We start from the raw sequence: 15,995 nt of genomic DNA, 5'->3' as shown, positions 1-15,995 counted from the left end.
CATTTTTTGCAAAATATTCCTCAAGATTTTGTGACTAAAATGTTTAAATCCCTAAGGGACTGTCCGTTTGTGGGAGCAGTCCTTTTAACTCCTGTTCATTTCCTCTGCAAAATGGTCAGACCTCAAAACCAGTTTCTGTTAGTGTCTCAAATTAACATACACGTTTTTTTTTTTTTGCTCATGGGACGTGTAGTTCCGCAACAGCTGGAGAGCCGTAGTTTGAAGATTCCCGATCACTCTATCATGTCTTGAAAAAAGGTGTTTTTTCATGTGCCTTGTATAATGCCCAAGAAATATCGTTTGGAAAATACAAGTGGGTCATGGCACATCTACATTCCAAATTTGGCACCAAGGATGGTCATGCACTATGCAATCTGATTGGCCATTCTCTGTACAACTCGATATTTAGGCAAAATAGGTAATAGGAAGGCGCACTTGAACAATTAATTCAAATTATAGGAAATCAAACAGGCTCTTGCACTAAATCTGATTTTTTTAAGATCTAACTGATTTCAGTGTATGGTCACCTTTAAAGATCAAGATTTGAAAATTTTAATTTATTGGGTTTGGAAACACTTCTCTGTTCTTTGTAATGTATTGAAAGATTTGAGTAAAAAAAAAAAAAAAAACACATTTCAAAGATATATTAGAATTAATAGGAATGAGATTAGCATCAAAAGGGTTAATTAACTGACAACACCTACTAATTGCCTAACAAGACACGTCCAATGAGATGAAATTAACCAATTGTATTGAGCATGCGCTATTATCATCGGGAAAACCGCAGTTACCCTAGTGACAGTTGCAGTTTACATATGCGGGTATTTATTATTGTTATTTGCGCCTCAATGTGCACCGGTCCGCACGTTCAATTAATGACTTTTCCAGCGCACCAATTAATGTATGAACTGGTCCCTTCTTTTTAGTAGATCACCCCCATGGTGTCACTTGGCTGCATATAGAGAGCTTTGCAGAAATTTTAACTCTACATGCAGAATTTGCAGACAGACGATGTAAGGGGGCACTGTGATGGGGATAATCGATGTAAGGGGACACTCTGATAACACATCTGATGTAAGGGGGTATATTGATGAGATATCTGATGTAAGGGGGCGCTCTGATGAGACATCCGATGTAAGGGGGCACTCTGATAAGACATCTGATGTAAGGGGGCACTCTGATAAGACATCTGATGTAAGGGGGCGCTCTGATGAGACATCTTATGTAAGGGGACACGCAGACATCTGATGTAAGGGGGCGCTCTGATGAGACATCTGATGTAAGGGGACACTCTGATGAGACATCTGATGTAAGGGGACACTCTTAGACATCTGATGTAAGGGGGCACTCTGAGACATCTGATGTAAGGGGGCACTCTGATGAGACATCTGATGTAAGGGGGCACTCTGATGAGACATCTGATGTAAGGGGACACTCTGAGACACCTGATGTAAGGGGGCACTCTGATGAGACATCTAATATAAGGGGGCACTCTGATGAGACATCTGATGTAAGGGGGCACTCTGATGAGACATCTGATGTAAGGGGACACTCTGAGACATCTGATGTAAGGGGGCGCTCTGATGAGACATCTGATGTAAGGGGGCACTCTGATGAGACATCTGATGTAAGGGGGCACTCTGATGAGACATCTGATGTAAGGGGACACTCTGAGACATCTGATGTAAGGGGGCGCTCTGATGAGACATCTGATGTAAGGGGGCACTCTGATGAGACATCTGATGTAAGGGGGCACTCTGATGAGACATCTGATGTAAGGGGGCACTCTGATGAGACATCTGATGTAAGGGGGCGCTCTGATGAGACATCTGATGTAAGGGGGCGCTCTGATAAGACATCTGATGTAAGGGGGCACTCTGAGACATCTTATGTAAGGGGGCGCTCTGATGAGATATCTGATGTAAGGGGGCACTCTGAGACATCTGATGTAAGGGGGCACTCTGATGAGACATCTGATGTAAGGGGGCACTCTGATGAGACATCTGATGTAAGGGGGCACTCTGATGAGACATCTGATGTAAGGGGGCACTCTGATGAGACATTTTATGTAAGGAAGCACTCTGATGAGGACAATTCATGTAAGGGGGCACTATAATGGGGGCACTTGGTTGTAAGGGGAACTGTGATGGAGACAATTTATGTAAGGGGGCTTACTGATGGGACAACTGATGTAAGTGGGCTTTTTGAAGGGGGAAATTGATGTAAGGGGTGATGGGTACAGTCCATGTAAGTGGGCACCATAATGGGTGCAATTGTTGTAAGGGGGCACTCTGATGGGGACCATGCATGTAAGGGGACACTCTAAAAGGGACAATTGATGTAAGGTGGCACTCTGATGAGGACATCTGATGTAAGGGGACACTATAATGGGGACATAGAACCAATTTAAGGGTTTAAGCCGCGTTAACATCTGGTGATTTGGGATCAAGAGCAGAAGCATTGCGATTCTGCCCGCGATTCCAAACCACACTGCAATAGTGGCAAAATGCACCACTGTGTTTGGATGCCTATCGGATGCCTCAAAAGCAGTGCAGTTTTGCCGCAATTGGTGGCAATTGCAGCAAACTGCATTGCGTGAAGCTTGTCTTCCAAAAAGGAGCATGAGCTTCTTTAGTGCGACAAGCTTTGCATGATGTTGTTTTCCATTTGATTTGTTATGTGACAATCACAGCAAAACTGCACCGCGTTTGAGGTTGTCATTAATAAATGAAATGAAATGCCACTATTGCAAAACTATTTGGAATAGTGGGCAGAATCGCCAGATGTTAACGCAGCTTAAACCCTTATGCCGCGTACACAGGAGTGGAATGTCCATGAGAAAAAGTCCGATGGGGAGCTTTTCATCGTATATTCCCACCGTGTGTATGCCCCATCTGACACCCGCTCGTCTGTATGCTGTTCCGACGTACCAAAAACGACGCATGCTCAGAAGCAAGTACGAGACAGAAGCTATTGGCTATTGAACTTCCGTTTTCTAGTCCCATCGTACCAGTTGTACGTCACCGCGTTCTGGGTGGTCGGAATTCGGTGTGACCGTGTGTATGCAAGACAGCTTGAGCAGAATTTAGTTGGAACTCCGTCGGAAAAACCTTCAGATTTTATTCCGACGGGAAAACCGGTCGTGTGTACGCGGCATTAGAATGGTTCTAAAGGCAGAAGGTTTTTTTACCCTATGCATTAAAGTGGTTGTAAACCTGAGACATAAAATATGAACAAAGCATATCCCTCTATGGTGTGTACTTGTCTCAGTCCAGAGCACTAAGTGTCATTTCTGTCTGCTGCTTCCTTCCTCTGCTATCAGCATGAATCACTTCCGACAAGTTTTCCTGACACCAAGAGAAAAATGGCGATGGGGAAGGCCCTCCAGCTGATTGACAGACTCAGCTCTGTTCCTGTGAGCTGTGTGAAGGGGGGGGTGTCTTTTTCCTCCAATCAGCTCTCAGAGCTCACCTTGCTGAGCTCAGCAGTATGTAATTTCAGCTCTCCGCCTTCTTTTTTTTTTGTAACTCTCAGAGAAGCTTTTTAAATTCAGCACTTTGAATGGATGTAGAGAAGAGATGGCAGATGAACAGGTACAGCTTTTGTAGCAGGATTTGTTTCAATTCGGGTTTACAATTACTTTAATGACTGTACATGAGTCCCCCCTTCCCGTTACACAATCGGATATTATTATTATTATTTTTTTTTTTTAAGTATGTTTTTGAGGGCCTCAGCTTTACTTTTTCTTTATGCCTAGGTGGGAATGGGGGGGGGACTTTTTTACGGCTAGGTGGGAATGAGGCCCCCCCCCCCCCCAGCCTGAAGCCTCCAGAGATACTGACCTTGAACACCTCAGTAGGTTTTGGGTCAAACCCTACCGCACCCCCACCCATCATTGGACAGGCTCAAAGATCCAGGGAGAGAAAGCCAGCTCCCTGATGACCTCAGAGGAGAAGATGGCGGCACGGGACCTGGCATTCTGCAATGCCGTGGCGACCTACAACAGACAATAGAGGATTTGCTGCGCGTGTCATGTTTTCGGAGGACAACCTCCTCCAAAAGTAAGGGGGTGTAAACTTCCTCTTTGGGTGCATCTGTGACATGAAAATTCTGTGTTCTATAAATGTATTCTTTTTATTTCTACTTTGCCACAACCACCATAAACGTGCATAGATGCATGTGCGTGTGTGTGTGTGTGGGGGGGGGGTCCAATGGCGTTCCTTCGACCGCTGTCATTGGTCAGATAACCTGCCAAAAATCAATTAACGAAAAAAAAAGCATATAGGGAGTTAGGAAGGGCTGCACACCCCAAAAAACTACAAAATGGACTGGTTTCCCCAGGGTTTTTTTTTAATTTTTTTTATTATGATACAAGATATTCATAGATTTCTGTACATTATGATGCACTAAACATATGGATATATTTTTGATATGTCTCTCTAGAGAAAAAAAATCCCCTGAAGAAGACTATGACTGTTTAAAGTCGTAACGCGTCAGAATTTTCATGTGGACATTATTTCTGCAATGTAACAAACTTTGGATAGGTGTACTATGTGAAGTTTGACAGATGTAATGAAACATGTTTGTATTTATCGATAGCCAAGACTCATAGTTTAACTCTATTTCCATTTTTTGAAATTGATTTTGTTAAATAAAGTTTTCAACAAGTAAACCAGGGATAAGCAATTAGCGGACCTCCAGCTGTTCCAGAACTACAAGTCCCATGAGGCACAGCAAGACTCTGACAGCCACAAGCATGGCACCCAGAGGCAGAGGCATGATGGGACTTGTAGTTTTGCAACAGCTGGAGGTCCGCTAATTGCATATCCCTGAACAAAACCAATACTTTGTATTCAAGTATTTGGCTGCTTAAAAACCCCCTTGTGGGAAACCAGTCCATTTTGTATTTCTTGCAAAAATCAATGCCTACACACGACTTAATAATAACATTCATTCTTTTGTTAATAGTTCTAAAGCCTGAGCGCCTTGTAGGTGATGGGAATTTTTTTTTTTTAAAAAACCTTGCATCCCAGCTCCCCCCTTGGGTCATGGAAGGAGTTAATCTCCAGATTTTTTTGGAGCCGGTCAGACTGCAGTCGCCTGAATCTCCAGCAGAGGGCATTCACAGACTGCCAATCCCCCACCAGCCCAGCGCTCTTCCACTGGATCTTGGACAAGTCGGAATTACAAGGCATTCAAAAACACAAAACAGATCCCCGCAGCGGCCAAAAGTCTCATCTGGTGCAAAGCAAAAAAAAAAAAAGAGGAGAAAGAAAGAAGCAAAATCAAAACACAGTTCCCCCCAAAAGCCCAACAGGATATAGTAAGCTTGTGCAGATCTGGGGTCTTGCAGCGTCGTATACAGATTAAGACGCCGTAGAGACATGAGGATCCATAGAACGAAGGCGGGGGGGGGGGGGGGGGGTCCATATGTACGGGGAGTCATGGAAGCCATAAAATCTTGATACAAACCTTGCTTCAGTTCATCCAAGGTGAAGCTGTCAATGGCTGAGCCCTTCCCCCGTTCTCCGAAACTCCCATATCTGTCCGGACTGATATCCTTACCAGATGCGCCGTTTAATAAGGAGCCGTGCACGGGGGGGATTATAACCGTGAATCGCAGCGTGTCCGGTGGGGCGTCCAGGTCTTCTGCGTTCAATGTGGCCGGCCCGATCTCGCAGCTTCCCCCTTCAATTATCTGGATGGAATACAAAAGACGAAACATAATATCAAATTCTGTGAGAAGGTCCAACCTGAGAACCCAACCACAAATGGTTTTCCTAGTTTTGGATGAAGCATCATCTAGCCTCTAGCATGCGGCCTTTGGCATTTTTGTTGGGCCCTCGGCGGCCCCCTGAAGACACTAATCTGGGTTTCCCTATTGCCCTGTTATAGCCGTGAATTCTAGCTGTCAGATACAGATAGAGCTGCACGATTCTGGCTAAAATGAGAATCGCGATTTTTTTTGCTTAGAATAAAGATCACGATTCTCGCGGAGTAACAACATCTTTCACATTATACAAAAAAATTGGGCTAACTTTTCTGTTTAGTTTTTTTTTTTTAAATTCATTAAAGTGTATTTTTTCTACAAAAATTGCGATTGAAAGACCGCTGCGCAAATATAGTGTGACATAAAATATTGCAACAACCACCATTTTATTCTCTAGGGTCTCTGCTAAAAAAAAAATAATAATATTCGGGGGTTCTAAGTAATTTTCTAGCAGAAAATACTGATTTTAACTTGTAAGCAACAACTGTCAGAAAAAGGTTTAGTCTTTAAGAGGTTAAACTGCCCTCATTTACAGACCGAAGTTCATTCCTTTGATTTAAGAACAAAATGTTACTTTGTTTATAGTTATCTCCAATGTTGTGATAAATTTGGCAGGCTGCCTGGATTTTTTATTTATTTTTTGTCAGCTGTCAGAAGTGAGCAGAGAACTCTGCACTTGTTACATAGAATCGGGAAAATGCTGTTTTAAAGATTGGAAGGGGGGTAAAATCGTGATTTCGATTGTTTAACGATTATTCGTGCAGCTCTCGTTACAACCTTGTTCCAAAATGGATTAAACTCATTATTTTCTTCAAAATTCTAGAAACAATACCCCATAATGACAACATTAAAGAAATTTGTTGGAAGTCTTTGCAATTTACAAATAAAAAAACAAAAAAATGCCATGTACGTAAGTATTCACGGCCTTTGCCATGACACTCAAAATTAAGCTCAGGTGCATCCTGTTTCCACTGATCATCCTCGAGATGTTTCTACAACTTGATTGCACCTGTGGTAAATTCAGTTGATTGGACATGATTTGGAAAGGCACACACATGTCTATAGGAGGTCCCACAGTTATCAGTGCATGTCAGAGCACAAACCAAGCCATGAAGTCCAAGGAATTGTCTGTAGATCTCTGAGACAGGATTGTATGGAGGCACAGATCTGGGGAAGGGTACAGAAACATTTCTGCCACAGTGAAGATCCCAATGAGCACAGTGGCCTCCATCATCTGTAAATGGAAGAAGCTTGGAACCGCCAGGACTCTTCCTAGAGCAGCCCGCCTGGCCAAACTGAGCTATCGGGGGAGGAGGGCCTTAGTCAGTGAGGTGACCAAGAACCCGATGGTCACTCTGACAGAGCTCCAGCATTTCTCTGTGGAGAGAGGAGAACCTTCCAGAAGAACAACCATCTCTGCAGCACTCCACCAATCAGGCCTGTATAGTAGCACTCTACAGACAGGTGCCACTCCTCAGTAAAAGGCACATGATAGCCTGCTTTTAGTTTGCCAAAAGACACCTGAAGGACTCTCAGACCATGAGAAACAAAATTCTCTGCTCTGATGAAACAAAGATTGAACTCTTTGGCCTGAATGGCAAGTGTCATGTCTGGAGGAAACCAGGCACCGTTCATCACCTGGCCATTACCATCCCTACCGTGAAGCATGGTGGTGGCACCATCATGCTGTGGGGATGTTTTTCAGCAGAAGGAACTGGCAGACTAGTCAGGATTGAGGGAAAGATGAATGCAGCAATGTACAGAGACATCCTTGATGAAAACCTGCTCCAGAGTTTTCTGGACCTTTAGACTGGGGCGAAGGTTTATCTTCCAACAGGACAACAACCCTAAGCACACAGCCAAGATAACAAAGGGGTGGCTACGGGACAACTCTGTACAGGTCCTTGAGTGGCCCAGCCAGAGTCCAGACTTGAACCCGATTGAACATCTCTGAAGAGCTCTGAAATGGCTGTACACCGACGCTCCCCATCCAACCTGATGGAGCTTGAGAGGTCCTGCAAAGAAGAATGGGAGAAACTGCCCAAAAATAGGTGTGCCAAGCTTGTAGCATCATACTCAAAAAGACTTGAGGCTGTAATTGGTGCCAAAGGAGCTTCACCAAAGTATTGAGCAAAGGCTGTGATACTTATGTACATGGGATTTTTTCCTTTTTTATTTTAAATAAATTTGTAAAGATTTCAAACAAACTTCTTTCACGTTGTCATTATGGGGTATTGTTTGTAGAATTTTGAGGAAAATAATGAATTTAATTCATTTTGGAATAAGGCTGTAACCAGAGGCACTGTATCTCCAGTCAATGATTGTCTCCCCAAGAATGTGCTCAGTCTCCTATAACTCTTATAGCATGTTTACAGTCTCTGACCATCTCCTGTACCCCGGGCTGATGTTAGAAAAGACAGGGCCCCACACTGCCTACCTGAGAGGGCCCTGCTCCCCCCCCCACCAGAAAATATCAGTTATATTTTTGCTAAAAATAGACTAAAATCATTATTATATGACATGTTTACCCCCCTCCTCAGCTCCCCATCCTGAAACATCCCCTTGTGTGCCAGCAGCAGCTTCCGGCAGGAGAGGAGGGAAGCCGGCCAAGCTGTGGAGAAAAGGGGTGCACGGGGCGGTCAGAAAGTAGAGGGATGGAGGCGCAGATGCTAGAACTAATCCTCTGCAGCACAGCTAGAGGTAGGGATAGGAAGAGCTGCAGAGGAAGGCAGAAGAGGATCAGTGTCTGCGGTAAGGTAGTACAGCTGGCCCCCCTGCTCAGAAGGTGCCCGGGCCCCCTTTTCTAGCTGATGGGCCTGGGCCCAGTACAGGAGGGGCTGGCTGTACTGCCTTATCAGCAGCTCTTACTGTATCCTGTCTGCAGTCTCAGACCATCTCTTGTATCATGTCTGCAGTCTCTGACCATCTCCTGTATCATGTCTGCAGTCTCTGACCATCTCTTGTATCATGTCTGCAGTCTCTGACCATCTCTTGTATCATGTCTGCAGTCTCTGACCATCTCTTGTACCATGTCTGCAGTCTTTGACCATCTATTGTACCATGTCTGCAGTCTCTGACCATCTCATGTATCATGTCTGCAGTCTCTGACCATCTCTTGTACCATGTCTGCAGTCTCTGACCATCTCTTGTATCATGTCTGCAGTCTCTGACCATCTCATGTATCATGTCTGCAGTCTCTGACCATCTCTTGTACCATGTCTGCAGTCTCTGACCATCTCTTGTATCATGTCTGCAGTCTCTGACCATCTCTTGTACCAAGTCTTCAGTCTCTGACCATCTCATATCATGTCTGCCTTTCTCTTAGGCCCCTTTCACACTGGGGCGGTAGGGGGCGTCGGCGGTAAAACAGCGCTATATTTAGCGCTGTTTTACCGCGGTATTCGGCCGCTAGCGGTGCGGTTTTAACCCACCGCTGGCGGCCGAAAAAGGGTTAAAACCCCTCGTGTAGAGCGGCTATAGCTGCGGTATTACCGCGGTATAGCCACGCTATCCCATTGATTTCAATGGGCAGGAGCGGTTTAGGAGCGGTGAATACACCGCTCCTTCACCGCTCCAAAGAAGCGGCTGACAGGAGATTTTTTCTTCTCCTGCCAGCGCACCGCTTCAGTGTGAAAGCTCTCGGGCTTTCACACTGAACAAACAGCGGAGGCTGTTTAGGGGCGGTTTGCAGGCGCTATTTTTAGCACAATAACGCCTGCAAACCGCCCCAGTGTGAAAGGGGTCTAACAATCCCTTGTACCATATCTGCAGTCTCATACCATCTTCTATATCATATCAAAATCCCACTGCTTGTATCAGGACTGAGGCCTACTGAAACCAATGTACAGCACCCTGCTGGCCGCTCCCACCCACAATCTGTCTCCATTGCCTATAAAAGCACAGAGACCCAGTGATGGGTCTAAAATAAGATATTTAATGAAAATAGAGGTTTTATTTAAACGTTGTATTAGCGTATGGTTGGGATGGGTTAGAAGTTACCAGGGATGCCAAAATATCAGCAGACTGAACTTCAAGCTTTGAAATCTATCGCCTTAAAGTGATAGTAAAGGTTCGTTTTTTGTTTTTTTAAAATAACAAATATGTTATACTTACCTCCTCTGTGCAAGGGTTTTGCACAGAGCGGCGCCGCTCCTCCTTTTCTGGTGTCCCCCAGCGGCGCTCCTGGCTCCTCCTCTTCTCGAGTGCCCCCACGGAGAGCAACATTCCATAGGGGCACCCATGCAGACGTGCTTCTGAGTCCTGCTGCTGCTGCGTCCATTGACCAAGACAGGACTCAGACCCCGCTCCCGTGTTACTGGATTCGATAAACAACAGCGGGAGACAATGTCTCCTGCTGCTATCAATCTATCCAATGAGGACCCGAGACAGCGGCTGGACCTGCTGTGCTCTTCCCCGTCGCTGGAACGATCGGGTTCGGGTAAGTAAAACAGGGGGCACTGGGGGTCTGCAGCACTACAGAAGGTCTTTCACCTTAATGCATAGAATGCAGTATGGCGAAAAACCACGAGGGGTTTACAACCCCTTTAATATTATAGTGCTGATCGGTGTCCCTTTTTCCCGTCTAAGAAAAAGTTGAGCGGCGCGGTGGTGTGACCTTCTGCTGAACCCCAGATTCTGGACGGCCTCGCGGCCCCCGGATCACGCCGCGGTGTTGCTGGAACAAAAGACGGGATTCTGGGCTGAAACGAGAACTAGCAGCCAGGCTGGGAGACACGGCAGATTGGTAATACGGTAACATGCGGCTCATAGAAAATACGCCTTGATTACCAACCCCGCCGAAACAAAACAATAATTCTCTCAAACGAGGGCCCCGACATTACTCATGGAAAGAAAAACAGGATACGTTAGAGAGGGCTCTGCTCCTTCCCGGATTCTCTGTTTTTTTGCGGCGAAAAACGTTCTGTTACTCTGTAAACACGCGGCGGACTAAATTTAGGCTCTATGTGTGTGGCACGGGCTCCTTCATTTGCAAGCCATTCTGGGATTTACACCAGCTGACAAGCACACATGGAAGCCGGGATTTAATGTTCCTTTATCCTCTGCCATGGACCTCTGGCATCAGATATGTTCTATTTTCATGCGTTCTGTTTACACTTTGCGGTCTGCTCCGTTCACGGGGGACTTGAGATGATCAAATACGAGCCCCATCTCTGGACCTGCCAAAAGGACTGCTCCTCGCTAATCCTCATCACCCCCCGCACTTAAAGGGAAAAGCCTTAACACCCAGGAAATTAAAAAAATTCTATACATACATACACATATATATATATATATATATATATATATATATATATATATATATATATATATATATATATATATATATTTATTTTTATTTATTAACATATATGTATATATATTTTTTATTAATATATATATATAATATATATCTAGATCTAACACATTTAAAAGTACATTTTTAGGCAAAACTATTTTTATTTTTTTCTTAATGCAAAATCTCTGAAATTATACGTAAAAAAAATAATGCAGAACCTATGGGGTTTATTTATAAAAACAAAATTTGTTGGACAAATGTCACAAGCATTTACCCAGCCAACACGAATTCTCAGCGTATTTTTATCTCTTTATTTTTCATGATGAGCTCCATCAAGTGGCCATAATGCATAATTTCTCTTAAAATACCCAAATCAGGAATATACAACATCATGGCCCCTAGATGGAGCCAATGATCATAGCAAATTGTCAGGAACCATGAATCAGATGGAGACAGAAAATGCTGTTAAAAATCACACCTTTTAATATAATGGTAAAAAAAAAAATGGTACAAATAGAAAACGTAGTCGAAACAGCCAGGGTACGCGGTAGCCAAAAGCGGATAGTCAGAACAAGCCAGTAAATCAGGAAGCCAGAGATCAGCGTAGTTGGAAGCAGCAGACAGGATCAGGAACCAGAAGGGCATCAGCCAGGTAAGTCTTCAACAGGAACACAGCAGAGAGTCTATTGATATGTTTGACCAAGGCGAAGGCACAGGAGAAATGAACCAGGCAGTTTATATAGTCAGAAGGGGCTGGCTGTAGGCTGGGGTGATGGGCAGAAAATGATCACCAGGTGAGCTACAGTGGAACGATGAGTACTGGCAATTAACCGACAGCTGCGCAACCCAAGAGCTGAGAAGGGAGGGAAGAAAGCCCAGCCCTGACAGTACCCCCTCCTCAATGACCCCTGCCCCTCAGAGGACCACCAGGTTTGAGGGGAAAACGTCTATGGAAAGCATGGAGGAGGACAGGAGCATGTACGTCTGAAGATGAGAGCCAAGAGCGTTCCTCCGGACCGTACCCTATCCAATGAACCAGGTACTGTATGCGCCCAAGGAAAATACGGGAATCAATGATCGATTGTATCTCATACTCTTCATGGTTTTCCATCTGAACCAGGCTAGGACGTGGTACCAAGGTGGTGAAGCAGTTGCACACCAAGGGTTTTAATAAGGAGGCATGATATACATTCAAAATACACATGTTAGAAGGAAGGTCTAATGCACAAGCCACTGGGTTGATCCTACAGAGAACACGGAAAGGCCCAATAAACAGTGATGCCAGTTTCAGTGAGGGAACATGGAGTTAGAGATGACAGCCAGACCCTCTCCCCAACCTGGTAGGAAGGCGCAAGTAGGCGTCTGCAGTTAGCATGGAGTCTGTACCTATCACTGGCATGTGGCAAAGGACTATTGGACCTACAGCCAAGTGGAACGAAGATCACAGAGATGCTCCTCTAACGCAGGAATTCTTTGAGGAACAAATGAGTCAGGCAACATGAATGGTTGGAAACCATAATTCGCCATAAACTGAGACAACTGGGAAGTAGTATTGACAGCACTATTGTAAGCAAACTCCGACCAAGGTAAGAGGTCTGACCAGTTGTTATGAAGGTCCAAAATATAGCAATGTAGAAACTGCTCCAAGGCTTGGTTGGCTCGTTCTGCAGCCCATTGGACTGCGGGTGATACGCAGAGGAGAAGGAAAGCTGAATTACTAACTGTGTACAAAAGGCTCGCTAGGACCTGGAGACAAACTGACTACCCTTATCGGAGATGATTACCTTGGGTAGCCCATGTAACTGAAAGATCTCCCGAGCAAAAATGGATGCCAGTTCTTTGGAAATGGGCAACTTCTTTAGTGGAATACAATGTGACATTTTCAAGACGCGATCAACCACCATAAGAATAACTGTGTTGCAATGGGAGTTGGGTAACTCCAAAATAAATTCCATGGACAGGTGGGTCCAAGCCCTCTCTCCAGTGGGTATAGGCTGTAGGAGGCCCACTGGAAGGTGTCATGGTGTCTTACTCTGAGCACACATGGAACAAGCAGCTACGAAGGCGGTCACATCAGCGCGGAGACTAGGCCACCAAAATTGTTGAGAAATAGCCAGGCCCGGACTGGCCATAGGGCAGACCAGGCATTTGCCCGGTGGGCCGGGGCCACACGCTCTGTGGCGGCTTGTTGATGAATAGGCCGCACAACGGGAGGTAAGCGCTGGCCGCGGCCTGGGCTAGACTAACACAGGTCGTGGCCGCTGCTCGCCTACCACTATATGGCCATGCCTGTGTCTTCTCCAGCGGAACTAGCGGCTGCATGGGCTGAGCTATGTGTCTCTCACACACAGCTGAGCCTCAGAGCCGACGCTGGCAGTTCCGCTCTCCGCTCCTAGGGACTCCTCCTCCAGCCATGGGCGTCCGCACTGTGGGGCAAGGGGAGGGAGAGCTATGGGCCGCTGTCAGGATGTTTCTCCCACTTGCCTCCCCCTCCCCTTCTCATGTCAGCAGCACGGGAGAAGAGAAAGTTTCCAGCCTGTTATTCTTCCCTCCCCATTGGCCACAGCGGAGGGCCAATCAGAAAATGCTAGAGGGGCATCATGGGAAATGTAGTCCCAGAGACTGGCAGCCCAATTTTTCTCAGTAGGGAACAGGCTACAGTCCCCAGCATGCACTCTACTGGGGGAAAAAGAGAAAACCCGGAAACAAGCTGAGGAGTTGTACACTGTAGCAGCTACTACAGGAGACATGGAAAAAGAAAGAGAGGGCTGTGCTGGGGGAACTAATAGCCCCAGCACCATCAGATAGAGCCACGCTGTACCCACACCACCAGAGAGAGAGCCACGCTGTACCGCACCACCAGAGAGCGACAGCCACGCTGTACCCACACCGCCAGAGAGAGCCACGCTATACCCACACCACCAGAGAGCCACACTGTACCTGCACCACCAGAGAGCCACGCTGTACCTACACCACCAGAGAGCCACGCTATACCCACACCACCAGAGAGCCACGCTGTACCCGAACCACCAGAGAGGCACACTGTAACCGCACCACCAGATAGATCCACGCTGTACCCGCACCACCAGATAGAGCCACGCTGTACCTGCACCACCAGATAGAGCCACGCTGTACCCGCACCATCAGAGAGAGCCACGAGAATCACACTGTCCCTGTACCACCAGAGAGAGCCACGAGAGTCATGCTGTACCCGCACCACTAGAGAGCGAGAGCCACGCTGTACCCGCATGACCAGAGAAAGCCATGCTGTACCCGCACTACCAGAGAGAGCCATGCTGTACCCAAACCACCAGAGATAGCTATGAGAGCCATGCTGTACCCACAACACCAGAGAGTGAGAGCCACGCTTTACCTGCACCACCAGAGAGAGCCACGCTGTACCCGCACCAGAGAGAGCCACACTGTACCCGCACCACCAGAGAGAGCCACGCTGTACCCACACCACCAGAGAAAGCCACGCTGTAAATGCACCACCAGAGAGAACCACGCTGTACCCCCACCACCAGAGAGCCATGCTATACCCGCACCACCAGACAGAGCCACGCTGTACCACAACACAAGAGAGAGAGCTTCACATTGTCCAGCACCATCAGAGAGAGAGCGCCACGCTGTCCAGCACCACAAGAGAGAGAGCGCCACGCTGTCCAGCACCACCAGAGAGAGAGAGCCATGCTGTCCAGCACCACCAGAGAGAGAGCGCCACGCTGTCCAGCACCACCAGAGAGAGAAAGCAGGTCAGTGTCACTGGGCAGTGTGGGCACAATAGGAGACAGACAGTACTAGCACTGTAAGGCCACAATAGGACTGGGACACTGTAATATAAAGGGGACTGCACTGTAAAGGGGCACTGCAATCATTGCAGTGCCCCTTTATATCACAGTTTCCCTGCACATTACAGGTGGAGGACCGACACCGGCCACCCCCGCGAATGTCTACCGACACCCCCCCCCCCCCCAGGTCACCAGGTTTCTCGAGAGGAGAATATCATCAAGATAATCCACCACACATTGCTGCAACATATCTCGGAGGACATCATTGATGAATTCCTGAAAAATCGCAGGGGCGTTGCAGAGACCAAAAGGCATTACGAGCTATTCGGAATGTCCTGTCCTGGTATTAAAAGCAGGTCTCCATTCATCGCCCTCCTTGATCCTTACAAGATTGTATGCCCCTCTCAGAACAAGCTTTGTGAAAACCATTGCTCCCTTATGCCGCGTACACACGGTCGGACTTTTCATCTACAAAAGTCCAACGGACGCCGACGGACTAAAGCTGGCTGGTAATCCGATCGTGTGTGGGCTTCTCCGGACTTTCAGCAGACTTTTTCAGCCTCAAATCCGACGGACTTTAGATTTGAAACATGCTTCAAATCTTTACGTCGTAACTACGACGGACCCCGAAATCCGCTCGTCTGTGTGCTAGTCCGACGGACAAAAACCCATGCTAGGGCAGCTATTGGCTACTGGCTATGAACTTCCTTATTTTAGTCCGGTGTACGTCATCACGTACGAATCCGTCGGACTTTTGTGTGGTCGTGTGTAGGCAAGTCCGTTCGTTAGAAAGTCTGCTGCAAGTCCGCCGAAAGTCCGCCGGAAGTCCGCCGGAAGTCTGTCGGACAGGCTGTCGGACTTTTGTAGACGAAAAGTCCGACCGTGTGTACGCGGCATTAGAGGCGGTCAAATAATTCCATAATCAACGGAATGGGATAGGCGTTCTTAATCGTGATGCGATTGAGACCCCTATAAATCGATACTAGGTCTCAGTTCACCACTCTTCTTTTTCACAAAGAAGAAGTCAGCACCAGCAGGAGACGAGGATTTGCGGATGAACCCTCGAGATTGCGTCGGCAACATAGACCTCCATGGCTTTATCCTCCGAGACAGATAAAGAGTACACCAGACCACGAGG

At 46.7% G+C, this 15,995-nt stretch overlaps 1 protein-coding gene across 1 annotated transcript in view; it reads right to left on the bottom strand.

Annotated features, from left to right (window-relative positions):
* The window catches only part of LOC141103831 (FRAS1-related extracellular matrix protein 1-like), a 229,827-nt gene that overhangs the window by 114,862 nt on the left and 98,970 nt on the right, over nt 1-15,995 (bottom strand). Inside the window, 1 exon segment of the mRNA XM_073593852.1 lies at nt 5,473-5,698. Within this exon segment, the coding sequence (XP_073449953.1) occupies nt 5,473-5,698 (226 nt within the window).

Source organism: Aquarana catesbeiana, linkage group LG07, assembly GCF_042186555.1.
Source record: "Aquarana catesbeiana isolate 2022-GZ linkage group LG07, ASM4218655v1, whole genome shotgun sequence".
NCBI lineage: Eukaryota > Metazoa > Chordata > Amphibia > Anura > Ranidae > Aquarana > Aquarana catesbeiana.
Note: the sequence above shows the minus strand (reverse complement) of the source record. Positions and strands in the feature narration are given on the sequence as shown.